General features: G+C 45.0%; 1 protein-coding gene across 3 annotated transcripts in view; it reads right to left on the reverse strand.

Annotated features, from left to right (window-relative positions):
* MYLK (myosin light chain kinase) overlaps positions 1–27,326 on the reverse strand; it is a 741,434-nt gene that overhangs the window by 413,500 nt on the left and 300,608 nt on the right. For all 3 annotated transcript variants that reach the window (XM_029605228.1, XM_029605226.1, XM_029605227.1), the window contains 3 exons: positions 26,284–26,924; positions 18,605–18,808; positions 8,239–8,373 (listed from right to left, as the gene is read on the reverse strand). In XM_029605228.1, the coding sequence (XP_029461088.1) occupies positions 8,239–8,373; positions 18,605–18,808; positions 26,284–26,924 (980 nt within the window). The remainder of the gene's footprint in view (positions 1–8,238; positions 8,374–18,604; positions 18,809–26,283; positions 26,925–27,326) is intronic.

Here is a 27,326-nt window from a genome sequence, read left to right on the forward strand (position 1 = left end):
ACCTGCGCCTGGGCCTAGGGGACAGGTCCCATCTGTGGGTCAGGTCCCGGGAAAATACCTATGCCTGGTCCCTCTGGAAGCCCTTTTTTGAGGGGGGGGGGGGGGGTTAACTAATCACTGTGAAAATAGCTGAAATTTTTCAGATATTTTTGTCTGAGACTAATTTTTAGTTTGTGTCATTTGTACAAAGCAAAAATGGCCTCATAAAAGTTCTTCTGGATTGGTGTTCAAATTATATCATTTATATACTAAGGAGTAAGCTCACACAAATGTGTTCATAGAAATGTGTGGTAAAAAGAAATGAATATTAATTATACTAAGGAAAAATGGAAGATTATTTCCTCAAATATGATAGAAAACACATACAAGATTCTACAATTGCTGGTATTTAATTCCAGTGAAATTACAAAAACAAATTATTTTTATTCAATAAATGATGAGAAGGTGGACATGAGGGGGTTTATGGCCTACATTTGATGACATTGCCCAAAATTTGTTTCCACAGAAATAGAAAAATCATTGGAATTGGAGTATCCTCGACTCGGGTCATTTTTTTTTTAATTGGGGTTACCAGACCTGATGTGCAGTACCTTGCAGTGGCTGGCTCTGGGCTCATAGCCCTGTTGTTCTTCTCAGTGTCAGCATCAACTCCAGCCCTGCTTCACCTGCCAACTCTGGGCCTGCAGCCCCCACTTACATTAGCACTGGCTCTGGGGCCCCCTCACCCCATTTACGATGCCAGTTCCATCCCCACTGCTCCTGCCTCTCTCTCCCAGCACTGCCTGCCGGGTGGAAGGTTCCACAATAGAGGACATTGATATCAAGGGAAGACTGCTGCCTTGCTATTTATGCAAAAGCAGTTCAATACTGCATCTCAAAATGCATAATTCAGCTTTGCTGAAAATGGGAAAATGGTTCCCTATCGATGGCTGAAGATTTGCCTGTGATTGTTTTGCTTTTACCTCCGTGTGTGATTCTTTACTTTCCTCTAATGAGCCACTCCTTTTATTTATTTATTTATTTTTTTACTCCCCACCCGAGGGCTACATCGGGTGATTTGATTCCCTGCAGGATTACTGCTGTACATTCTATGCACACAGCCCTCCTTGGAGGCATCGTGAAGCACAATTTATTTGCAGTGCAGAACCATCTTTCTTGTGAGGAAATCCTGGTTTCTTGCCCCGGCTAGCAGTGAGGGTAAGCCAAGTGCTCCCTGTCCTTCCCCTCTTAAAAGGTAGTTCTGTGTGCAAGAGAAGAGGAGGGTCCTTTCTGTGACCTCCTGGCATCAAGGGTGGAGCTGGGCTGGGGACTTATAGGCAGAATGAATGTAAATATGAAAATCACTCAGTGCCTCAAAATATTTCACTCTTCTGAAATAGTAAGAATGGATGATATAAAAGCCCCATCACTCTAGCTTTTTAATTTTAACAGCATTATGTTTTTATCCTTAAATGTTTGAAATACAAAACCACATCATCCAGTTTTGACTTCCTGAAGCCTGTGTGCTGATGTAAAGTGCATCCCAAGTCAGTCTGGGAACTCTATCAATGCTGGGAAGATAGAGTAAAGGTCCAAGAAGCTTGCTATCAATGAAAAAGGAATTAATTCACAGTTTGAAATATGTTAGGTACTTTACCATTCGTTGTTTGTTTTATGGCTTGGACAAGGGATGAGCAACTTGGTTGTTGTGGGCTCCCTCTAGTGGTGACAGAGATGATTAATCTGAATAGAGACCACACTGAATATCATCAAAATCCTGAAATGGTTTTTTGCTCGTTCTTCATATTCTTTGGTAATAATAAAATATTTAATTTCAATTACATTTTCCTTTTTAACTACTTCAGTGATTACTTTGGCTATCATTGCACAAACTGTCATGCCAATAAACGTACTCGAATCTGAACTGCAGCTCAGCATAGACAAGAAATGCTATTGAGTGGAAGGTAGCAGGAACTTATTTTTGGCTAGGTTGACCAACGTTGAAATGAATATGTGAGGGGCATTTTGGTCATGCAATGAGAAAGCGGGCATATCCTCTATCCTCTAACTTGAAGAAGTGGGTAAAAGTCCCACAGTGATTTTTCCAGTTTTAGCCTCAGACTTCTTTTTTTGCATAATTTTTTCCCCAAAACAATGGGGCAATTTTGAGACTGGAGGGTACAAGGTACCTGTGGGGAATTACAAACTAATTTTCATAGGGAAACTCTGGTTGTTGGGGGGAATGTGGGTACAAAGTATGCGTGTGGGGATTTCAAATTGGCGTCCCGGTGCATGCTTCTCCTTTCCCCCTGAACTAACCCAACCCCTCACTTATGAGCTGTGATCAGCAGGTGTACTTCTATCTGCACTGAGGGCGGGAGAGGGATTCATCCATAAACACCTGCTTACCCCACGTAAAAAAAAGTTTTCAAAATTATCCTGTACATTGTCAGGAGAAAGATGTGCTCTTTCGAAAACATTTCCCCTAAAAACTTAATCCGAACCCTTAGGATCTACCAGAGGGTTTGGGGTTTTTAGCAAAATGTATTAAATTGATTCAGTATTTGATTTCTATCCAGGTCCATTTTCTCCTTTTGACGATAATGTGGCCGATGTAATAAAGTGCTCTGAAGCTACTGTGGGTTTGTACACACATTTTCCCGCGCAAAAACCTATACAGGTGTGTAATAAGGGTTTTGTGCATGGGGAAAAAAGCACGTACAAATGCGCTCACTGGCACGCGTTTTTTTCTGTGTGAATGCATGCTAACGGCTTGCAAAGGAAGTGATTATCTGTTCACGGGCAATGCAGGGGGCCGCGCTAGCAGGGAGATCGGGTTAGTGTGGGTTTTTAGTGCCTGAGTCAGGGCAGGGGTTAAGTGAAAACACTGGTGTGGAGACCGGTTTTTTGATGTTTTTGCGGGTCAGCCACGCGGTGGACGGAACTGGTAGAGAAAAGGCAGCTTCTCAATGAGGTAGCATCGCCAATCTGCATTTTACACTCTTGTCCGCAGTCGGAGTCCAATCATGAGGGGTTTAGATATTTCTCTACCCATCTTCATATCAACTTCCAAACCACTAACTTATTCATTTTTTCAAAAAAGAAAGGCGTTTGCCCTGAGAATCAATTGCAGGTGTTCTCACGTCGCAAGGTGTCCATGCGGTTTTCTGCGCAGATGTTTGTGCGATTCACTACATAGGTCCATGGACACGCATTTCTGTGCACATTATGGCACGTACGTTTGGTGTGTATGGATTTTTTGCCCATATCTAATTTAGCATATGCGGCCGTTATTACGTCCCGCACTACCGCAGGTTTTTGCCCCGCGCGCCAAAATCTGCACAGAAAAATCAGTGTGCATTTCAGTGCGGGTCTTATTACATCGGCCTGAGAATTTGGTAAAGCAGGGGTAGTTTCAATAAACCCTAGGTCTCTCCCAGCTGCTTGTGCTTCCTCTCCTAGGATCTGACTGTGCTCCATGCGCACCCAAATATCTGCTAGGAGCATTCATAAACAGGATGCTTTCCTGTGACTGTACGGAACATTATGTGCTAAGCACAAAAATGGGCGCAAATCTTCACAGGCAGTTGACATGTTTCTGTGTGTAGGGTTTTTTTTTTGTTTGTTTTTGCTATTTTTAGCATTTTTTTTTCTCTTTTATTTTCCCCTGATGACACAGCAAAGGCAGACCCTCTTCTGGCTGGACCTTCTCCCTTCGCAGCTCTCCCCGGACAGCTGCACACAGGATTGGACAAACTTCTGTTAATAGGGGCAGGTTTAAAAAGGAAGCACCCGCAGGAAACAAGGGAAGAGATTCCCCCATCCCCCAAGTCACTGAATGTGCAGGGGACCTGTCCTGGGACCTTCCCTCATCTCAAGCCACGACGCTGCCTGCTTTCCTTGAAGAAGATTCAGCGCGGGGCACGGGAGCCCTCACGCGCCCCGGCCTCCTCCCTTCTCCTCCTCCTGCACGGGTTTCCTGTTACCATGGAAACCCATGCAAGGGACGGGGCGCCGCTAGGCCTGTCAGCGCACGAGGATCTCCCAGGCCTCGTGCTGAATTTCTTTTGAAGAGATGATGCTGCTGTTGTTGCTGCTGTGGCCGGTGCCGAGGAGGGAAGCAGGCCCAGATAGAGAGGCAAGGCACCGCGACACTCCGGCACCTATGGAAATTTAGTGCCGGAGACAATTGCTTAGGTTTCCCAATGCCTAAATCCGGGCCATGTCTGTTAGATACCACGATCAGAATGACGGGAAAGAAACAGTGGTATTCTGCTCCATACACAAAACAGAAATTAATACATGCATAAAGCTAAGAAACTGGGCAGTGCAGAAACAAATCTCCCCGAGGGCTTTGAAATTTTGGACCAGTTTATCTTTCCTCACATTTCTTTGAATGCAGTGTCAGCATGAGGACTTGTACACACCACAGGAGTTACTTTCCACATCACGGCCTGTGATTTTGGATTACCAGCAGCTGTAAATCAGCTGTGTTTTCTCTAAAATACCCTTCCTGAGTGCCAGTTTCCTTTCAAAACGGATTTCCTCTAGCAAGCCTGATAAACCAGATCAGCTTCCAACTCCAGCCAGGCCTTCAACCTGTAGACTGGGCTGACTTTGAGCAAACTGTGAATGACCTTGTCTGGCATCTGAAGCATCATTGGGTCACTTTATTTCACAAAACCTTTTCACAGGACCATGGTGGTCGCCATAAATTGAAGGTGCCCCTCCTCCTTCAGATATTTTATGACAGCCAAGGAAAGGGGAAAATGAATGGAGGGGGAAAAAACACAACCAGTTTTCTATTTTATCAACTACATACACTAAATGGATCTACAGTGCTGCCGTGATTAGCAAACCAAATGTAAATGATTTATAGTCACTCCTTAAAATTGCATCATAATATCAAGGTGCTGATTTATCAAGTTCTTTTCTCATAGACATGGAATGGGAGAAAAAAATGCCTTATCTCCAAATTTTAAAAGGCTTGCGAGCATAAACATCGGAGGTTATGTGTGTGTCCTGGGACTTGTGCGCGCTGCACGCATTTTAGAACAAGCCAGCCACACATGTAAGCCCCGATATGCGCCCAAGTGCTGGGCCTGCCGAAAGGGGTAGGCAGGGGGCAGGGTCTGGGTGCGGATGCTGTCCCTGTGAAGCACGGCCGGAGATTACCTTCTGCTCTGGAGGAGCAGTAAGTACAAAAATAATAAAAATGGGGATAGATAGGGTTAGTTTAGGGGTCGAGGAGGAGAGGGGAAGAGGGAGGAAGGATAGGGTTGGGGTAAGGAAGTTTCCTCCAAGTCCGCTCCTTTATTGAAGCGGACTGGGAGGGAACTGGGGAAGCCCTACTCGTGTCATCGCGAGTATTCTAAAATTCCCCTCCCACCCGTGCGCGGAGCAGGCCACCCATCCGTACGTGTGCATGCAGACATGAAAATCCGGCACACGAGCGTGCGGGCAGTGTATTTTATAACATGCGTGTGCTGACGCGCATGTTATAAAATCGGTGCATCCATGTGCGAGCGCTGGGAACCCCGTGCGTGCGCCTTTTAAAATCGACCCCTTAGTGAATCAGGCACCAAATAGCTAAATACAGAACTTTGCTCCAATGAAGCTTACTGACAAACATGCAGTTTTGTCACAGTCTGAAAGTGTTTTTTTAATTTTACTCCAGATAAAAAAGGATGGAAGAATTAACTGCCAAAAATTCTTCTGTATTTTATTTTATTACAAAATGGAGCATTATTTTTGCACTCAAAATATAATAATAATAATACTTCCAAGTTGGCAATACAGAATTCCTTGTTTTCAAAGCATTTTGATGTGACTGAATCTCTCCTGTAGAGTTCATTTCATAAGGGATTAGACCACGGCCTTCCCAAACCTGACCCAGTGATCCCCCAGCCAGTTGGGTTTTCAGAATATCTGCAATGAATTTGCGCAAGAGAAATTTACATATATGGGATCTCCATTGCATGCAAATTCGTCTCCCAGATTGTCACAAAGGGTGGGATTTAAGAAGAGCAGGGGAGGACCACAAGGCAGAAGCTGGATCTATCTTCTGCCCAGCCAGCCCGCTTGCCTGCAGAATGAGCCCTTGGGTTCTGGGGGCCAGTAATACTTAGTTGGACAGGCTGGATAAGCTGGTCAGGGCCAGGCAGACACAGGGCTAGAGATAGTGAGCAGAGACAGATTGGCACAGGCAATGAGTTGATAACTGGATACAGAAACAGGTAAGGAGCTGAGGACTGGGTAATGGGACAGGCAGGGAGCAGTGGACCAGGTACTGAAACAGATAAAGGTTATGGACAGGATACTAGGGACTGGACTGGGCAGGGCATCACAAGGACAGGAGTCAAACAAGGCAGACTAGGGCAGCACTTAGACAAAGCAGACAAGATAAGGATCAACAAGAATCACATAAAACACAGAACATATAAACCAAAAGGCAACAAGGCTTGGAGGTCCGAAGGCCACTGAACAAGGCTAGGACAAAAAAAAGGCCCAGAGCTAGATACCGTGTTTCTCCGAAAATAAGACAGGTCTTATATTTAATTTTTGCTCCGAAAAAAAGGTTAGGGCTTATTTTCAGGGATGTCTTATTTTTTTTTCCATGATTGGTGAATGAGGACAAAGCTAAGCCCCCCTCCTCTTTCATTCACCAATCAGATTCAATTTTCGGTAGAACCTTTTGGTTCGGCCTTCGTTATCGGCCCTCGTTATTGGCCCACCGCAGGAAATTTCATTTTCCCGCCGTTCGGGCCGATTTTATTTCGTTTGTCCTCCCGAAACGAAGCCTGAAACCCAGGGGGGCAGATGGGGGGTTGTAAAAAAAAAAAAAAAAAAAACCAACCACCCCAAACCTCTAAATTATCTCCCGGGACCCCTGCTGGACCACCAGTGAATTCTGGCAAGTTTTGAGGGGTTGCAATGAATTAAATTTGGAGGGTTGGGGTGGGTTTGGGGGGGTTTTTTTTACAACCCCCCCATCTACCCTCCCAGGTTTCGGGCCCTCCCCCAGGGACTTTCGGTAAGTCTTGGGGTGTCAGGCAAGTCTTGGGGTGCAACCGCGCCATGCTGGTATACCTATAACTAGGGCTTATTTTTGGAGTAGGGCTTATATTTCAAGCCCTACTCCAAAAATCCTGAAAATCAAGCTAGGGCTTATTTTCAGGGTAGGGTTTATTATCAGGGAAACACGGTACAAGACAGAAAGTCCAGAAGCAACAGAGCAAGAAGGCCTGAGAAGACCACAGAGCTGGATACAAGACCGAAGGGCTGGAGGCCACAGAGCAAGAACAAGAAACAAAGACCAGGACAATGGGCCAAGAATGACTCAATGAGCCATCCAGGAGGTTCTGACAAGGCAAATCTAAATAGAGCTGGGGCTGGGTGTAGTGCAGGCAGGAAGGAGGAGCCTGTCAAGTTCTGGAAACCAAGCCTGCTGAGGACTCCTAATGGAGAGAAGGCTGCACCAAAGGCTGAGTCAGGTTGATTGCTGAAGAGCTGGCTCCGTTGGTTGAGAGCAGAACTCAGTAGAGGCCTCTGGTGATGAGGAGGTGCCATAGCAGGAGGCAGCAGTAGGATGAGGCTGCGTAGCAGGCAAAATCTTAACAGGTATTCATTGTGGGGTCACCCGTATAGATTTGGGAGGCTCTGGATTAGGCTGAGTCAGTCCTGGTTTTACTTCATTGCAAAAAATTAGAATTACAAGTCCACAGATGCAACGATGGTGAAATAAACCAGGACCAGATTAGTCTCTAAGGATTTCCAATCATCTGGCAACTTTATCCTGTGGACGAGATACATCAGGGCTTCCTAAACCTGTCCTAGTGACTCCACAAGCAGTCAGGTGCTTAGGATATTTGCAATGAATATGCAAGGTATACATTTCCACATAATGGGGCTCCAGTTAATGGAAATTAATTTCATGCGTATTTCATTGTTATTATCCTGAAAACCTGACTAGCTGTGGGATCCCCAGGACAGGTTTGGGAATCCCTGACATATACGACCACTCATCAACCTGAATTTTCCTTCTTTCTTCAGTGGATCCACGTGATGGCATGATTTGTTATGGATTTGGAAGCCAGATAACATCTGAGGAGAGGGCCTATATGGTCTTGACATTCCATTTGGAACAATTCTTATAGTTAAGTCATAAAAGTTTTCAAAGCCTGAAGAGATTCAAACCAGTTTTCTCTAGGACCAAAGCAGCTCTTAGACCTCTGCATTGACACCAGACGAAGATCTTACCATTTAACAACCAGGTGATCTTGGGCACAGGTTCACCCTCCACTGAGCACCGCAGTACGAAGTCCTGCCCTTCACTAATGATGCATCCTTTTAGCAGACTGCTGAAATGAGGGCTAACTTCTTCAACTTTTGGTCCTAAAAAAAAAAAGCAAGGATGAGATGTAACCCGGACCACCTTTTGGGTTACTAATAGGTCTTGCAACAGTATAGTGTAGTTAGGGAAATAATCCATTCATGGACAGCCTTCCTATTGGCAGAGCTGTAATGGATACCCCTGTGGAAAGGCTTTTATAGCAGAGCTCTGCAATAGTCTCTGGGGGAGATCTAAGTTCAGAGTAAGAGAGAGAGGTTGTATTTTCCTAAGTTGGATTTTGGGCCTCAGAAATCCTCTAAGACTCCTCCAGGATAGGTCAGAGAGGCTCCACTGCTGTACTCTGCAAACTAGGTGAAGAGTGACTGCTTTTGATCTAAATTTGGGATTTTGAATGTTCATTTAGAGGAGCCCTGCTGAAGGCATGAGCCTTTCCGAAGCTCAGGGAATGAGGAAGCCCGGGCTGAAGACGCCCACTGTTTAGGGAAGATCTGTCCAAAAAAGATGGTAATCTGTTACAGCGGATTCCTGCAGTTATCTAAGTTGGGGAAGAAGATGTGTTTTCCAACATCTGGGAGGAAGGGTTTCTCTGCCCCCCTTTCTGCCCACGAAGGGGATTAGGAAGAACTGCAGTCCACAAGGATTTTCCCATAGATAAGCAGCTGAATTAGCCATGCTGTCTGGGTACGTCCTCCGTGCCACTAGGTGGCAGAGCTCTCTAAGATCACCCAGAGTCTTTTGATGAGGGGGCGCCCTCCTGCTCATCCTTATGCCTGTTCTCGAGGCTCCTCAGTCTGTTTTTTTCCGCGCGACTAATTGCACGTGGAGCTCTTAGCTCTTGTGAGGAAAAGTTATTGTGAGGAGAAAAGCTTACATAAATCTTTCAAACTTCTCAGAAATTCACAGGATTTTCTCAACATGCCACGTCCAGGGTTTAAATTCTGTGACTGTGGAAAAATAATGTCTGTAACAGACAAACATCTGAAGTGTTACATTTGCCTCGGCCCACGCCATGATCAGGCAAATTGTTCAGATTGTGGACGGATGTCCCCAAGGGCACAGCGCCAGAGAGCAGCGCGGATTGCCCAACTTACAGAGGAGGCTGCGGGCTCGTATGCCCCCTCTGATGCTTCTGCCAGGTCGGCTCCAGGACCGAAATCGAGGCAGAAAACACATGCCCATAGGAGGGCCACCACTGCTGACCCTTCAAGTCGGAAACAGAAGGTAAAAAATAAAAATCCTTCGGAGCAAGGCGCAGGAGACTCACCAAACCTGCATCCTGCGTCGGACGCGTCGATGCGCTATCAAACTCCGGAGCATAGCGGACGAGCCGACGCATCGGCGCACTATTGACCCGCCGACGCTTCGACACATCATCAACCCGCCGACTCATCAGCGCAGCGTCGACCCGCCGACACATCGGTCACCCGCCGATGCATCGGCACAGCATCGAATTCCTGACGCATCGGAACAGTGTCCAACTCCTGACGCATCGGAACAGCGTCGTTCTACCGACGCACTGAAGCAACATGCATATTCCGACGCATCAGAGAGGCGTCGACACATTGGGGCAATTGCTGGAACACAATTTAAAAAGCACATCACGGGACATAAACGACCTAGAAATCCATCTCCATTATTGCTAGTGGAATCAGAGGACTCCTTGTCTCCAGCAAGATTCTCAGAGAACTCTTCTCACTCATCTGAATTTCTCTCAGGTCTTTCTACAACATCTCATCCCCGTACTAGTTCCTTATTTCAAGAACCCTTACTTCATGAGGATACTGGACGTTCCAAAGAAACGCACAAGGTCGTCCTCAAGACAACCTTGCCACCATCAGGTCAAGATCCAGATGTCAGACCATCAACATCTATTTCAATTGCTGATACACTGACGCAAATTACATCTATTTTGTCACAGTTTTTATCATCAGTTCAGCAGCAAAATCAACCAGTCCCTGCTTCACCAGTTGAGGTGCCTCCATCACCTATAGCTGATCCAGCACCAAAGAAATTGCCCAGCAGACCATCTCCTATACTAGTAGATTCTCCTACTCCACAATCATCACCAGGATCGTCAACTGGCTACCTGTCTGACCCTCAAGACTTGCCTCCAGAACCAGTTTCACCACCGGAGGATCTCACATACTCTCAATTTTTGGAGAAAGTAGGTCAAAGATTGGGAGTGGAGACAAAAAAAATACCTGATCCTAGACATGAGATATTTGGTGTCTTAAAAATATTCGATACCCCTGCTGAACCTACAGCACTCCCTTCACATCCAGTGCTGGAATCTCTTTTGGAAAAGAGATTCCATATTCCACAACTCCTACTTCAAGAAAAACGGACTTACAGTATAGTATGAGGGATTCTCCCTTTTACGCTAATGTACAGTTGCCACACGCGTCTGTCGTAGTTGAATCAGCTATGCAGAAGGCACGCAAATCTCGCTTACACTCAAACAACCCTCCTGGCAAAGACCACAAAAGTCTCGATGATTTTGGATGTAAAGCATACCAATCCGGAATCCTTAATGCTAAGATACAGAATCATCAATTTTATGTTCAGTATCTTTTCGAGTGTCTTCAATCTTTAAAGCCTATGTTACAACAAAATTCTACAGATGGCACATTACCATCTGAATTTCATGACATGGAGGAAGGACTGAGATATCTTGTACGCTCAGTTTACGAAGGATTCGAAACCTCCACTAAAACAGCAGCTAATGCTATAGCGGCCAGAAGGTTGGCATGGTTATGTGCCAGTGCTATACGTGAAGATGTTCACGAAAAGTTACCCAATCTTCCTTGTCGTCCCGAAAACTTATTTGGCGATAAGCTTATGGAAATTGTAGCAAAATTGAAGGAACAAAAAGTAGTGGTACTTTCCTTAACTCAGCATGATTCCTCATCTTCTAAGCATCAATTCAGTTCATATAAAAGACCCTACCAGAGACGCCAATATAGGCCTTATACTACCTATAGGCCTCTACCATATCAACAAAATTGCCATCAACCTCATCAACAGTCAGTTCCTCACCAGCGCCCACGCGCACAACGTCAACCAAAAACAGCTACAGAACCTCAAACCACTAAAAATCAACCAAGTTTTTAGAGGCAATTCCGCCACCACTACCTACCCAAACAGTAGGAGGTCGACTTTCTCTTTTTCTTCCTCAATGGAGCACTATCACAACAGATTCTTGGGTCCTGAATATAATTCAACATAGATATTCCCTCGACTTCATATTACCACCCTCGTCTTCCACACTTAATTATGGCAAGATCTCAAAGTGGTCATCGGGAGACTCTGCTTCAAGAAGTCAATCAGCTAATTCATCAACACTGTATACAGGAAGTACAACCATCCCATCAACCTACGGGATTTTATTCAAAATACTTCCTCATTCCCAAGAAATCCAGAGGTCTCTGTCCAATTCTAGACCTCTGTCTTCTCAACAAACACATTCGAAAGGAGAAATTCAAAATTATCTCACTCAAATCAATTCTTCCCTTCCTGCAACATATGGATTGGATGTGCTCCATAGATTTAAAGGATGCATATGCTCATATTCCAATGCATCCAACATCCTGGAATCACCTATGCTTTCAAATGGGAAAGAAACATTTTCAGTACAAAGTCCTTCCCTTCGGTCTCTCATCGGCCCCCAGGGTATTCACGAAATGCCTAGCGGTAGTGGTGGCACACCTCCGTCATCGGGGAATTCAAATATTTCCTTACCTTGACGATTGGCTACTTTTAGCCTCAACTCCTTCTCTCCTACGAAACAGTTTAATTCAAACGATCAATTGCTTGAACAATCTGGGACTTCTGATAAATTACGAAAAGTCTCATCTTTTACCTACCCAGACCTTAGTCTTCATAGGAGCCTCCATAAACACCATTCAAGACAAAGCTTTTCTGCCACAAACCCGAGCGATAGCACTTACTTCTCTGGCCCACCATCTCATAAACCTTACGGTTACCTCTGCCCACCAAATCTTGACTATCCTGGGTCATATGGCATCATGTACATATGTCGTCCAGAGCACGAGACTACACATCTGTCACCTTCAATGGGGTTGAAGCACCAGTGGTCTCAGTTCAGGAGTCCCTTGTCCACTCAAAGAAAATTGATGACCAGTATGAAAAAGGATCTTCATTAGTGGATTCGTCCACCAACATTAACAGAAGGCTCACCACTGAGACCTATACGGCATCAATTAATTCTCACCACAGATGCCTCGCCGACGGGATGGGGAGCCCATCTTGCCAATCTACAAACTCAAGGATTGTGGTCACTCCAGGAACGAACTTATCATATCAATCTCCTGGAATTGTGAGCCATCAAATATGCTCTTCGAGCCTTCGAACACAAACTACTATGCCGCATCATCATGATCCATACCGACAACCAAGTAGCGATGTTTTACATAAACAAGCAAGGAGGGTCCGGTTCATGGAACCTCTGCAAGGAAGCCGTTGACATTCTGGACTGGTCTCACAGCAGGAAAATTTCCCTACAAGCCACATATATTCCGGGAATCAACAATTCCAAAGCTGACAAATTAAGCAGAATTTTTCACCCACACGAATGGGAATTGGATCAATTGGTAGCCGACCGGATATTTTCAATATGGAATCTTCCCCACTTAGACCTTTTGCAACAGAAAGCAACAGAAAGGTTCCCCTTTTCTGCTCAGTTTACCCCAGTGCTCACAGATTGATACAAGACGCATTTCTACTGGATTGGTCTCAAAATCTACTTTATGTGTTCCCTCCAATTCCACTGATCTCTCGCACTATACAGAGATATATCGAAGACAAAGCAAACTTAATTCTGATCGCACCAGCATGGCCGCATCAACTATGGTACTCTTACCTGCTCCATCTATAAATCTGCGAACCAATTCCTCTGGGGAAAGCTCCCACTCTTCTCACCCAGGAGCAGGGCTCACTTCTTCATCCACGCCACATGTCCCTGAATCTCATTGCATGGAGATTGAATGGCTCACTTTCCAGAACTTAAACATCTCTCCACATCTAAGAAATTTTAGTGGCATCGAGGAAACTATCTACTCGATTAAACTATCAATGTAAATGTAAATGTTATGCCACATGGTGTACTACTATGAATATAGATCCACTCACATGTCATAAGAACATAAGAAAATGCCATACTGGGTCAGACCAAGGGTCCATCAAGCCCAGCATCCTGCTTCCAACAGTGGCCAATCCAGGCCACAAGAACCTGGCAAGTACCCAAAAACTAAGTCTATTCCAAGTTACCATTGCTAATGGCAGTAACTATTCTCTTGGTGAACTTAATAGCAGGTAATGGACTTCTCCTCCAAGAACTTATCCAATCCTTTTTTAAACACAGCTATACTAACTGCACTAACCACATCCTCTGGCAACAAATTCCACCCGAGAAACTACTCACTTATTTCCATGTCCTTTATACACAAGGCTTAGCCACTGCTTCATTACGCGTTCATCTAAGCGCGATATCAGCTTATCACAATCTTCTTAATGGAAAATCTATAGCATGTCATGCTCTCGTTTCCCACTTTATGAAAGGCGTTCTACATTTACGACCTCCAATCAAAAAACCTCCAATACCATGGGATGTTAACTCAGTGTTAGAACAACTTATGCTACCACCCTTTGAACCAATGGACACTTGCCATCTTAGGTACCTTTCCTTAGTTGCTCTCACTTCCGCAAGAAGAATCAGCGAACTTCAAGCTCTGGTTCACTACTCACCTTACCTGGAATTCTACCATGACAAAGTTACTCTACATACACACCCTAATTTTCTGCTAAAGTAATTTCTACTTTCATTTGAACCAAACCATAACACTGCCGATCTTTCATCCTAAACCACATACAGATGACAGAGAGAAATGTCTTCATTCATTGGACTGTAAACGTGTTCTTGCATATTACAAACAACGCACTCATTCTCCTACCAGACCCTCACAGCTCTTTCTCTCATTTAACCCAAATGCGCCAGGTTTTCCAGTTTCAAAGAGAACATTATCTTCCTGGCTTACAAACTGTATACGTTTCTGTTACCAGAAGCGTGCGGAATCGTTATCTACCACACCCAAAGCACACCAAATTCGTGCCATGGCTGCTTCTGTGGCCCATTTTCACAATGTTCCTTTATCAGATATCTGCAAAGCAGCCACATGGTCTTCACTTCACACCTTCGCATCCCACTATTGTTTGGACAAGCAGACGAAGGATGTCGGACAAATGGGGCGGACCATTCTCCAAAAGAACACTAATTAGTTTCCATATCTTCAGAACTGTCCGCCTCTTATTGCGTATTGAGCAATAACTGTCATACCAATCAAGACTTAATTACTACGCTCAATACTTCAGCTGGGGACTCCCAGATAGCATGGCTAATTCAGCTGCTTATCTATGGGAAAAAAGCAAGTTTGCTTACCGTAAACGGTGTTTTCTGTAGATAGCAGATGAATTAGCCATGCTGACCCTCCCACCTCCCTGGACAGTTCCGTCATTGCATATCGTCTTGCTTTAACACAGACTGAGGAGCCTCAAGCACAGGCATAAGGATGGGCAGGAGGGAGCCCCCTCGTCAAAAGACTTTAGGTGATCTTAGAGAGCTCTGCCACCTAGTGGCACGGAGAACGTACCCAGACAGCATGGCTAATTCATCTGCTATCTACGGAAAACATCGTTTACGATAAGCAAACTTGCTTTTCCTACCACCAGGGATCCCACCAGAAGATTAATCTACTAACTGCAAGTAAAAGATTTACATCAAGGGAGGACACCCATCTGGCATTCACAAAGAACCCTGAGGGATAGAGATATTAACTTTGTGCCAAGATAGAATTTTGTACCATTTCGGGAGGGGGTTTTCCCCACTTACAAGGGGCCTTAACCCGTGAGGAACCTCCGTACCATCAAATCCAGACGTGTGGATGGATTCCTGGCCTACTAAAGACTAGGGCCCAGATACAGGAGAAAAGATTTGTAATTAAGAGAAGAACTGCAGAAACTCTGGTGTGTGATTTACCACATTTAATTGTGTCATTCAATGAAACCGTATCATGATCCGAGTGTGGTTTGTTTTGTATACAACACATAGCGCACATCAGCATGAAGGAGCTCCAGCACAGCTCACAGGTCACCCCGTACTGGGACTGGAGAGGACTCCTTTCCACCCCTAGTCCGAAGGACCTACACCTTGGGATGGGAAGAGAAGTAAAAGCTAGCCAGGGTCCCTTCCCCAAACAACTTACAAATAACTTTATGTCCCCCTCTGTACCCAATTTTAAGGAGGGGTTACGGAGACAAAAGACATTTCAAAGTTAATTCCTCCTTTAGACTGTTTGCAACTCTAGCATCAGCCCGAGAGGATGCACGTGTGACTTTTAAGGCAAGTAAAATGTATCAGCTTGGAACTCCTGCCCAAGCCCACAGGCGGAAAAAATCATTTCCACCTTAATGCAAGTTAAGAACTGTAAAGAAAGAAACCTTTTGTAATGAAAATCAGTCCGAAGTTTTCCCCTGAAAAAAAAAGAAAAGAAAAGAACTTTTCATGATCAAAGAAATTTCTTTTTTTTTTTCTGTCCTTTCATGCTTTGCATTATGATCTGGCTTGAGGAGTAGAACATGATACCCTGACATGTGCTTTACACTACCCATGTGAGGCTGAAATATATTACAGCATCACAAGGTTTGGAAGGGCATGAAGGAAAAAGGCTCATGGGTTTTTGATGTTTCCACCCTGCTGCATATTTTTTATCTTTTTATGGCGAGAGAAGCAAGGACTGGCACAGGTGAGACTTTCAGGAGGCCCTTCTAGGACCGGCCAGTTGAGATTCCAGCTGCCATCTTGTTGGCCCAGGTTTCGAGACCCGAGCTGGAATCATGAGCATCTGACTTGATGTGAAATTTAAAAAATTAGTATTATAGATGTGGCCCCTGTGTGCCAAAGAGAAGGTGCAGTGCACACAATGGTTGAGAGATTGGTGTTTCCTCCTAAGGAAAGGGGAAAGGCTCCAGGAATTGTAAGATCATCCAATCGTCAGAGGGAGTGGATTGTAACTCTCTGATAAGGGCTGAGTTTTGGAAAGGGAACATTACCCTGGTTAGAACGTCACCAAGCCAGGAGAAGGAGGTAGCTGTGACACCCCCCCCCCCTTCCCCCCTTTTGTTGGGTTTTCAGGGGGAAAGGAGAAGGATTTGGGCAGAGATACCCCACGGGTGTCTTAGGAAGCCTGAGGAAAGTGAAAGACAACTGAAGAATGTAATATTGGAGTTACAGAGTGAACAAGGGAACTGTAAGGAGGGCCCTTCAGGACCTGGGCCGGACTGGAATCTCTGAGCAGGCTTGGGGAGCTGCATTTCATCTACAGCAGGAGTGAGTGAGTTGCCTTGCAGCCATCCTAAAAGCTGTGAGTAGCAAGTTGGATTTAAACCGCTGTGAATGCTACAGAAGTTGGGCCTCGTTAAAGGCTGAAGAGAGATCTGTGCACAGTTCTGTGACTTGAATTTCTTCTGAACTCTTGGGAAAGGATCGAGAGGGAAACTTGTTGATTTTTTATGGAAGTGTGATTGCTTCAGTTGTTGGACTGATTGAACAGTTTATTTGAATAAATTATCTTTCGTTGGAGCGCACCCTCTGAGGTGGACAGTGAATTTGTGGAGGTAGTGTTTGTGTGAGTGTCCTCAGCCCTGCAGGCCTGCCTGCCGCCAGCCCCCAACCCAGGAGATCTGATTTCCTCACTTTGGGTGAGTTACCCCAGGCTCCCCTTAGCTGAGAAGGTGACCCCTGTCCATCTGATCAAATGGAGCACTATGCATAGCCAGAATAGGGCTACTCCTTGAGAATAAAAAGGAACTTTTCTTGGAGGGGGAAGCAGCCACAGTTTCCTTTGCCTTTCCAGTTCAATTGCAACTACATTGCAACTACTTAGGGGTGAGGGCCCCCCATTTTTTAACCTCCTTTTAATTAGCCCAGTCACTGTTGAAAGAATCCTCAGTCAGTTGCTGCGGATTGTGCCTTGTACTGGTGCTTAGGGCAGGTGCATCCCCCAGCCCGGCCAGAAAGTGTCACAGCTGAGCCATGGCTGGACTTGCCTCCTGCTGGGAATACAAATTTGAGGAGTAGAAAAGGTTGCTGAGGGAAAAAAATGAACAGAGGCCAGCAGCAAAGAAAGGATGCTATACCATAGATAGTTAATAATGATTTAACATAAAAATGAATAGTTTACAAAAACATGTTATTAAATGATTGAGAGAAGTCATGCTAGCATTTTGTTCAGAAGCTGTTTAAGATTTAAGTATACCTTAGAACAGAGGTCCCCAAATATGGTCCACGAGGATCCACACACTGGTCTGGGTTTCAAGGTTTCCAAAATGAATATGAATGAGATATATATTTGCAAGCAATGGAGGTAAGGCTGAAAACTGGTCTAGTGTTCAGGATTTCCACAGTGAATATGCAAGTCCTGAGTGCAAAGGAACATGTTGTTGACAGTAATGAATATTAATGAGTGGCGTTTATAAACTAGTCATTGAGGGAATCTCAGTAAACTCTTAGAATGCCAACCAACATCACCTCCAGCTGTAGGTGTTTCACTAGGCAACAAGCATGGGGAGGACAGAGATCCAAACGGAACAGGCACTGAACTGACCCTGACTTTCATTCATTTAAAATTCAGGTGGTGATGCAAGAGCTTTTTCCTGCTCTGTACTTATAGAAAAAAAATCTGTAATAGATCAGATCATTAAGCTTTAATAAGTATTGATCTTTTTATTGTAGGAACCCAAATTAGATTGCACATTAAAAGTGGACTTTTCCACAGTACAGTGGTTCCTACACTTTGGTGAGTTCACTGGCTCGCAGGTAAAAGTGTTAGGTTCACCACTAGAATACTCATTTTAGGGACAGCTCCCCTGAAAAGTCCATTCACCAAGGGGGAAGCCATCATTATGCAGTCCACACCTCTGGGCCGGGCTACAAAGATAATCCATCTCCAAGAAAGGGCTTCCTAAATATTCTTTACTGAGTAAAGTCTACAGGGTGGCAGTGGTGGTAAGGGATACTGCTAGGAAGAAGATGTTATCTGTTAAAGGATAAAGACAAATGCCAACCTTAGAATCAATAAAAAGGTCAACAAGAGAAAAATATTTTTGAGAAACCTTGTGACCTCATGTCCATTCAGAAATTTGAATGCACTTACAAAAAGGCTAGTGCTAAGCAGACTTCTGCTCACCCAAATCACTTACTTTCTACATTTAATATCCAGGTGCTGGAGGCACGTCCTCTGTTGTTGGAGATCCTACAGGTGTAGGAACCACTGTCTGCCACCTGGGCTGTCATCAGACGTAAAGAGTGAAATCCATTTCTCTCATTTATTTGCATGCCTTCTCTTCCCTTCAGTGGGGAGCCATCTTTGAACCATTCCACCTCTGGTATGGGTTTCCCTGAAACTAGATAATGGAGTTAGGGGTGGTTACAAATACAGCCTACAAGGATGTAAAAAGACAAGATGTGGATCACTGGGACAAGCTGTTTACATTTGGCAGTATTCAGAAGGCAGGAGGACATACTATGGAGCTACAAAAAGCGAAATTGTGTTTGTGCTCCTGGTGGTCACAAGTGAAGGCATGCATGAGGCCTCCAAAGACACCTTTAGGAGGAAGACATGAATTAATGAGCACTGGAAGTATAAATAAGGAAGGTAACGCAACACATCACTGAGACGACAATCTGAAGGCTTCCCCTTGAGGGACACAAAGCCCTTTATCCATCTCAAACTATCCATTGTGTACCAGTTTTGAAGAACAATTTTTATATGGCTTAAGTGGTGGTGGTGATTTTATCTGTACAGCCTACTCTACCAAGCCTCTCTCCTTTCATTCCTATCCCTACACCAGTCTCCGACGTTAATAACCCTGTCATCAGAATTCATAAAAAGACTAGCCGCAAGAACATTACATTTTGAAGAGAACTCTAAAGAGCCACAAGCTCATGGCAAGTATTTTTCATCCTCTGTTTTTTTCCCACCAAGTACAGCAGTGATGACCCTGCTGCGAAGAGCAGAGTGCCACTCCCTTCAGTGTTAAAGGCGGCTCCTGCTGCTCTCCTCTCTCCATTCTGTCACTGAACACATCCCGATATATTATGTGCAGTCCCTTTACTTGGGAGGGTTTTATGAAATATTTATTCCAGTGTCTGCAATAAATATGATAATGCCACATCTGCAAAGTGCGTCTGTTACTACAACCGCTGCTTTATAACCAGCCAGACGTTAATGTTAAAAAAGTAGCGCTGCACGTGTCTGCACACTCTCCCAGTCACTTTCACAGCTGCGCCCGCAGTCCTCCGGTGCCCACTCAACATGATGTAAAATAGCATTCTGCAGATTTTACCTTAGGTTGTTAAGTTTTTTTGGCCCAGCACTATCCTCCTGCTCATTTATACTTCCCGCTCTACCAGAACCGAGGCTTGGATCCAGTACCATAAACATTCTTTTAAACCCAACCAGCATTGTTTCCCCTTATTTTATATTCCCAATCCAAGCTACTTAGTCCAATCACCCAGCATCAGCTCTTGGCCCAGGAGCCACAAGTCCTCCAGAACCTGGTTAACGTGGAAGTTACGTCTGGCCACTAGATGTTGCTGTTGAGCGACTGGGGCTCCCTCCCCTTCCCAGGGGCAGTGACTGCTGTCTCCCAGGCATCTTCAACCCCAGCTGACCTGGAGAGTGGAAGACCTGATCTGAGAATCATATCTAGGTCCCTTCACAGCTCTGCCACAGAGCGAATGGGCTGGCTTAACAGCTTGGTCACAGAAATGGAAATAGGCCAGAAAGATTAGTGCCCATTCAATACACACCGAGTATAAAACAACCGTTTTGTCCTTATCTAACTCACATGCGTGTGCACTGCATTCATGGATACTCGGGATCTTTAAAAGCCAGAGGCTTGCCAAGATTAACTTTTTAAACAATTTAACAACAAAAATGTGCCTGCAAATTGTTCACATTTGTCCTGAGAAAAGAATTTGAGAGTGCATGAGAAACGCACCCGAGAAACATTCCCTGGTCTCCTATCTCTTCTAAAACGCCAAACTTCGATCTACTGATGAAGAAAAAGGAAACACAATCATTTTAATTAGGACCGTCTGTAAGCGAGTCATGAGAAACACTCGACCAAACACCCTCTGTGACGAGCTGTGGTCTTCAGAGTTGCTGGTGTTGCAGAGGTGCTGCATTCCTGAGCCATCAAAAAGAAAGAATTGGCATGGGGGGTGGGAGAGAGGCTTAATTTTCAGGGCCACTCTCACATGTAATGCAGTAAAATTAAATAAATAAATAAAAATACTCTACTAGGGCTTCTATGCAATGACAAGAGGCATTCCTGGGGAACGCCTCTTGTCATTGCGTGTACATCAGGAACGATGTACACGCTCTTGCGTTTTCAAAATTACGTTTTTTTTCCTTCGGCAACTTTACCCGCACAACGCTGTTAGGTGTAAATGCGTGCGGGAATGTTTTCACAAGTGAAAGTCTACCCGTACATGAGAATTAGTATAAACTCCGCGGTAAAAGATAACATGCACTGCCCACGGATTTTGCGGGCAGAGTTAAAAATCACACCCATGATTATGCCCGGTGCTGACCCAGGCCGCGGTGTTGCAAAATGTACACACACACTTTGCACCTGTGAACACTGCAGCTGATTAGCAAAGGAAAAGGACCCCGGTTGCTGTAGTTTTCCTTTGAAAATTGCCTACAGGGGCTGCATGCTATTTCTGCAGGTGCCTGAAGGGGGGGAGGGGGTCTGCAAAAACAGCATGCATACTGTTGAAAATGTCGATGTACGTACGTTACTCCTGCAACCTAAACATCTCTTTCTGGTGGCCAATCTTACACACAACATGAAAGCCTGCAAAAACTTTCAGCCAGGGCAGTTTATCCAAGCAAATTGCTCTGAAAATTGCCCACGCAGCGTCCCGTTTCAGGAATACATCTGGCCTTTGGTATTTAATTCTTCATGACGAAGTCTGCTGTTCAAAAGTCCACATATAAAAAAAAAAAAAAAAAAAAGACACGAACCACCAAACTCAGTGGTGTACCGTGGGCGTCCAGGGTCCAATGCTTTTTTTTGCACCCACCCTGATCATCCCCTCACTCTCCTGATCCTTCTTGCAGTAATTTGTTTAATACTATTTAGTAAAACGCACAGACGTAAAAGAGCAACGTGATGAAGACAAATGCAAATCAGGTCTACAGCTCAGTATAGCAAGCAGTTCAGTAGATCTAATAATAAGAAACGTTAAGCACACCCCAGCCATTATGGCCATCTCAATGAACAGATCTCCTCCGTGTCCAGGAGGAACCCCAGATAGAGTCATGCGATTCATTCTGACCTTTCTGAATCATTTCTGGCACTCTTTGAATATTAAATAAAAATGGTATGTTAAAAAGGATAAAATCAGTGGCAGGGAGCAGATTCTAGGACAGGATGGGTATTCTGTGATGAAACCTACAGATTGAGAATTACATTAAACTGGGACATTGGATGAGACTTACTATGGCAGAAACAAGATTGTGAAATAATAAATGGTTGCCAATCCCGCTATTGCTTTATAACACTATTATATTATCCCTATAATAGACTGTCAGACTTTATAAGGAATGAAAAACTCCAAAGAAAATGGGAAGGTTGGAAATGCTGCATCTTTTTTTAATTAAGCACCGAAGGTGGCCTCTATAGGTTTTGCAACAGCCTAAGTTGGATTCTTCTCAAGCAAGCTCCTTGTAAAACTTAAAATAAAGGGGAAAAACACACCTACTTTAATCAAAGTTCTTTAGTAGGGATCAAAACCAAAGATCATTATTCACACAAACATTTTGGCTCCCCCTACAATACATATCCTGGTGCTCTTGATTTCTACAAGATACTTTTTCTTCTTATGAGCTGGAGTACTGTGTTCAGTTCTGGAGACCATATCTCAAAAGACAGAGACAGGATGGAAACGGTCCAAAGGAAGGTGATCAAAATGGTGTGGTATCCGTTTCAGAAGACCTACGGGGAGAGGCTAAAGGATCTGAATATGTATACCCTAGAGCAGCGCTTCTCAACCGATGTGTCGCGACACACCAGTATGTCGCCAAACACCGGCAGGTGTGTCGCGACTCCCGGTGTCCCACTGCCCCATTGTACTTTCCTTCTCCTTTTTTCCAGCCCCCGTGGGCCAACTGGAAGCCTCCTTTCTTCCTACCCCCACTGCCCAATGGGAAGCCTCCTTCATTCTGCCTGCCCCTGCACAGGCCAATCGGAAGCCTCCTCCCTTCTACCTGCCAGTGGGAGTAGGAAGAAGGGAGGAAACCTTTGATTGGCTGGTGAGGCAGGCATCGTATAGCCCGGGGGTGAGGTGGGAGGAATGGCAGTGTCGAACCCTGACGAAGCAAGGCTGCCACGGGAGCCCATCCCCGTGGCGGTGAAGAGGAAAACCTGACCCAGACGAAGCAAGGCCGCCACCGGAGCCCATCCCCGTGGCGGTGAAGAGGAAAACCCGACCCCAACCAATCAAGGCCGCCACGGGAGCCCATCCCCGTGGCGGTGAAGAGGAAAACCCGACCCCAACCAATCAAGGCCGCCACCGGAGCCCATCTCCGTGGCGGCAAAGAGGAAAACCTGACCCCGACCAAGCAAGGCCGCCACGGGAGCCCATCCCCGTGGCGGCGAAAAAAGAAGGCCCGGCGGAGTAAAGCCGCGGGGGAACTGGAGCCCATCCCTGCAGTGAAGGAAGAAGTCGTTTTTGGTGAGAGCTTGTGTGTCTGTGTGTGAATGAGTGCCTGGGTGAGAGCTTGTGACTGAGGGTATGAATGGGTGCCTGGGTGAGAGATGGTGTGTGTGGGTGTGAATGGGTGCCTAAGTGAGAGCTTGTGTGTCTGTGTGTGAATGAGTGCCTGGATGACAGCTTGTGTTTGAGGGTGTGAATGGGTGCCTGGGTGAGAGATGGTGTGTCTGTGTATGAATGAATGCCTGGGTTACAGCTTGTGTCTGAGGGTGTGAATGGGTTCCTGGGTGAGAGCTTGTGTCTGAGAGTGTGAATGAGTGCCTGGGTTACAGTTTGTGTCTGAGGGTGTGAATGGGTGCCTGGATGAGAGCTTGTGTCTGTGGGTGTGAATGGGTGCCTAAGTGAGAGCTTGTGTCTGAGGGTGTGAATGGGTGCCTAAGTGAGAGCTTGTGTCTGTGGGTGTGAATGGGTGCCTGGGTGAGAAAGACCTGTGGGTGAGAATGGATGCCAGGGTGAGAGCTGGTGTGAATGGGTGCTTGGGTGAGAGCTTGTGTGTGTGGGTATGAATGGGTGCTTGGGTGAGAGCTTGTGTGTGTGGGTGTGAATGGAAGCCTGGGTGAGAGCTTGTGGGTGTGAATTGGTGCCTGGGTGAGAGCTGGTATGCATGGGTGCAAGAGCATTTGTGTGTGATTGAGAGCTTGTGTATAAGACAGCATGAGTGTGATTGAGAGAGCGACTGGTCAGGGAGGTGATGTGTTTCTGTGTGAGAGAGAGAGAGACTGGTCAGGAAGATGAGAGAGACCGAGACTGGTCGTGGAGTCTAATTGTGTGTGTGTGTGTGTTTGTGTGTGTGTGTGTGTGACTGGTTGTGGGTGCTAAGGAAGAGGACTGTGAGGACAGAGCTTCAGCAGTCCTTGCTGCTTCTGGTGAGTGCTTTTGGCCTGGAAGGGAAAGGAGTAGGAGAGTTGCTGGAGAGGGTAAGTAAAGGTGGCTTTTTAAATTTATTTTTCTTGATTGACTGCCATTTTAATTACAGGGTATTATGCGATGTCTGCTGTTTTGAAATATTTTATTGATATTTGGACATGTTTTAATAATTTTTATGAGTTTTTAATTGTTGGATATTATTCTGTTCAGCAACTGTTTTGTAACATTTTTAGTATAGCTTTTCAATTATTTCTGTGTGGGGCTCTATAGCAGCTTGGCTTATTCTGTTTTCCCAATAGGAAATGTATTAGTGTTTAGGGCCTGGTTTAATAGTTGTGTTTCTTAGATAGGGTTGTTACTGTTTGCGTGTGTTCCATAATACAGGTGTAACTTTGTGCGGGTTAGTTTGTGTGCATTATTACAAATCCTGAGAGTCTGATAGGTGCTATATTTCTCTTTCCATTTCTCCAGGTTCGCACTGCATGCAGAGTAGCTTTTTTGGTTTTCCATTCCAGTTTCTGTCTCCATATTTATAATTTGTGGTTTTTCTGTACTTGGTGGTCAGTTCTGGGTGTGTGACCGAGGTGAGGTATTTTACTAGCACGTAGGTATTTGTATCAATCTTATTTGTTGTGTTTTCTCAATAGGACATGCATTAGTGGTAAATTACTGTCTTTTCATAAGGAAGGCTATTGTGCCTGGTAGTAAAGGGAGTTTGTTTTGCTTTTACTGAGATGTCATCAGAACCAGAATATCTTTTTTTGTATGGTGAGTTGTACGGGTAATGCCCTAGATCTGCTCTGCACTCATTGCTGGGGGTTGAGGGGATTCCTGTGGATGCAGAGTGCATGTTTACATTTAGCCCCGCGATGGTCACATGTTCAGTGTGTCACGCACGTGAGAACCATCTATCAGGTGTGACCCGGCCAAAAAAAGGTTGAGAACCACTGCCCTAGAGAAGAGGAGGTGCAGGGGAGATATAATACAGATCTTCAGATACCTGCAGGTATTAATGATGCACACATTTCAAACCTTTTCCATTGGAAAAGAAACCGTAGAACTAGAGGCCATAACACGAAACTCTAAGGGGGATGACTCAGAACCAATATCATGCGTGTGGATCTGTGAGTCTTTGGGTCTGGTGGGAGGAGAGAGAAGCTTGGCCTTTTCTTTCAGGTGTATGGACATTTTCCCCTCCCCCCCGTAAAAGTTACGGCATTTCCCTATCTCTATGAATTCTGGTTTTGTGGCATTCGATGAGTGCCAGGTTGTCCATTCCTGCTACGCTGCATGACTTAGATATTAGGCCACCCTCCTTACACGGTAACTGCATATGCCAACTTGTGCTAACGGACGCAGCCATTTTATAACATATGCACGTATATGTGCACATGATATAAAATCGGCTGTACACGCGCAGATGCGCATACACGTGCGTGCGTGCAAATGCCGGCACTACTGCACAAGTGGGGGCATTTTATTAGATATGCACACTGACGCAATTACCAGTTTCCTCAGTCCCTTCCCCCCTAGTTAATATGCCTCCCTTTTACTCCCAATCCTTAAAACCCCCTAACTAGTCTTATTGTTTTTTTGATTCGTTACTTATACGCCATCCATAGCAGAAGTAAAGTTACGCGGTAAGGGAACGGTGCGCGCTTGTGTGCATAAATACTTACACACACATTTCATGTTACAGGACCCAGACCGCCCCTGTCCCGCCCAGGACACATTCCCACCCACTCCTTTTTTTTTTTTTTTGCCTTTCCTATTTGTGTGCGTACGGGGAGATATGCGCGTACTCGGGCGCTTCTTAAAATCCGCGCAGTGCATGCTGGCCCAAGATATGCGCATATCTCCCGGCTTTGGCATGCGTAGGGCTTTTACAATTTACTTGTTAGAAGGGATCTCAGTGGGGTCCTACACAATAATAGTCGTGTGTGGAAGTGGATCAACACCATCACTGAAAAGTTTACTTACTGCATCCAAGTAGTCAGAATTTTCATACTGGAAAGTTGGCGACCCTATGGACCCACTGGTGAACATGATGGCATTTCAGTTTACTATAGCATGTATTGAACTTTATGCATTGTCATACTTGCTCACTTTTGCTAAGTAATGTTAACTATGTACACCAAAATACAAAGACATCTTTTTCTTCTGTACAGTTAGAAAAATGCATTAGACTTAAAAGGTGCTATAGGTGCAGGAATATTGTCTCACATACCTTTGCAAGTGAATATGACTTCTTGGCCTTCTAGTGCCTCCTGACTCTGTGGCCGAATCTCAAATGCTGGAGGAGTTCCTGGGGCCTCCCTTTTCTGCTCTGTTATAAGCTTTTTGGTTTCATTGGCTCTTGGTTGGGACAATGAAGCAGTCTTTCGAGTCTGCACCGGAAGCTCTCGCCTCTCCACCTGACCTCTCTCATTTTGTGCAACAGGAGGGCCGATTTCTGCTGTTGGCTTAGGTTGTACTTTGCAGGCTTGTAGAGTTATAGTGCTAGAAGATTTCTGTTGAGCTTGAGATTGGACTGCTTCTCGCTTGGATTCTGTATGGGACTCTGATCTGGATTCTTGTCTATGCCAACCAGTCGCGTTCTTTTTGGGGGTAGTGTAGATGGTCATTTTTGAGGTGAGATGAGGAGTCACTTTGGAAGAGGTGCAGGAGGTTTCTGTTGAGGAAATGCGAGTAGCCTCTTTTGAGGGAATAGTGGGGGTCTCTTTTTTCACCCTTGGTCTTTCTTTGGTTTCTACTGTACTAGCAGCACCTCTTAACTTTTGCTCCTTGTCAATACCGTTTGTAGCTGTCTGTCTGATCTCCAAACTTTCAGAAATGTTTTCTACATGAGTCACTGACTGTGGAGAAATGCTAAAGAAAAGGAATTAATTTCATTTAGGTACAACTGTTACACTAGTGGACGGCACACTTGCATCATTAAAATATACTGTAAATTCACCTTAAGAAAACAAACAAAAAACTATGGAGGCAGATTCTCAAAAGAGCTGTCTGGATAACATTTAAGTTCCATAGTGTAGAATTGATATTGAGCACCAAAAACATAAGAATCTGCCCTACTAGGCAAATTCAACAGTGGCCAATCCAGGACACAAGTACCTGGGAAGTACCCAAACATTAAACAGATCCCATGCTACTGATGCCCGTAATAAGCAGTGGCTATGCCCTAAGTAAACTTGATTAATAGCAGTTTATGGACTTCTTCTCCAGGAACTTGTCCAAATCTTTTTAAACCCAGCTACACTGACTGCCTTA

This window comes from Rhinatrema bivittatum, chromosome 6 (genome assembly GCF_901001135.1).
Source record: "Rhinatrema bivittatum chromosome 6, aRhiBiv1.1, whole genome shotgun sequence".
Taxonomy (NCBI): domain Eukaryota; kingdom Metazoa; phylum Chordata; class Amphibia; order Gymnophiona; family Rhinatrematidae; genus Rhinatrema; species Rhinatrema bivittatum.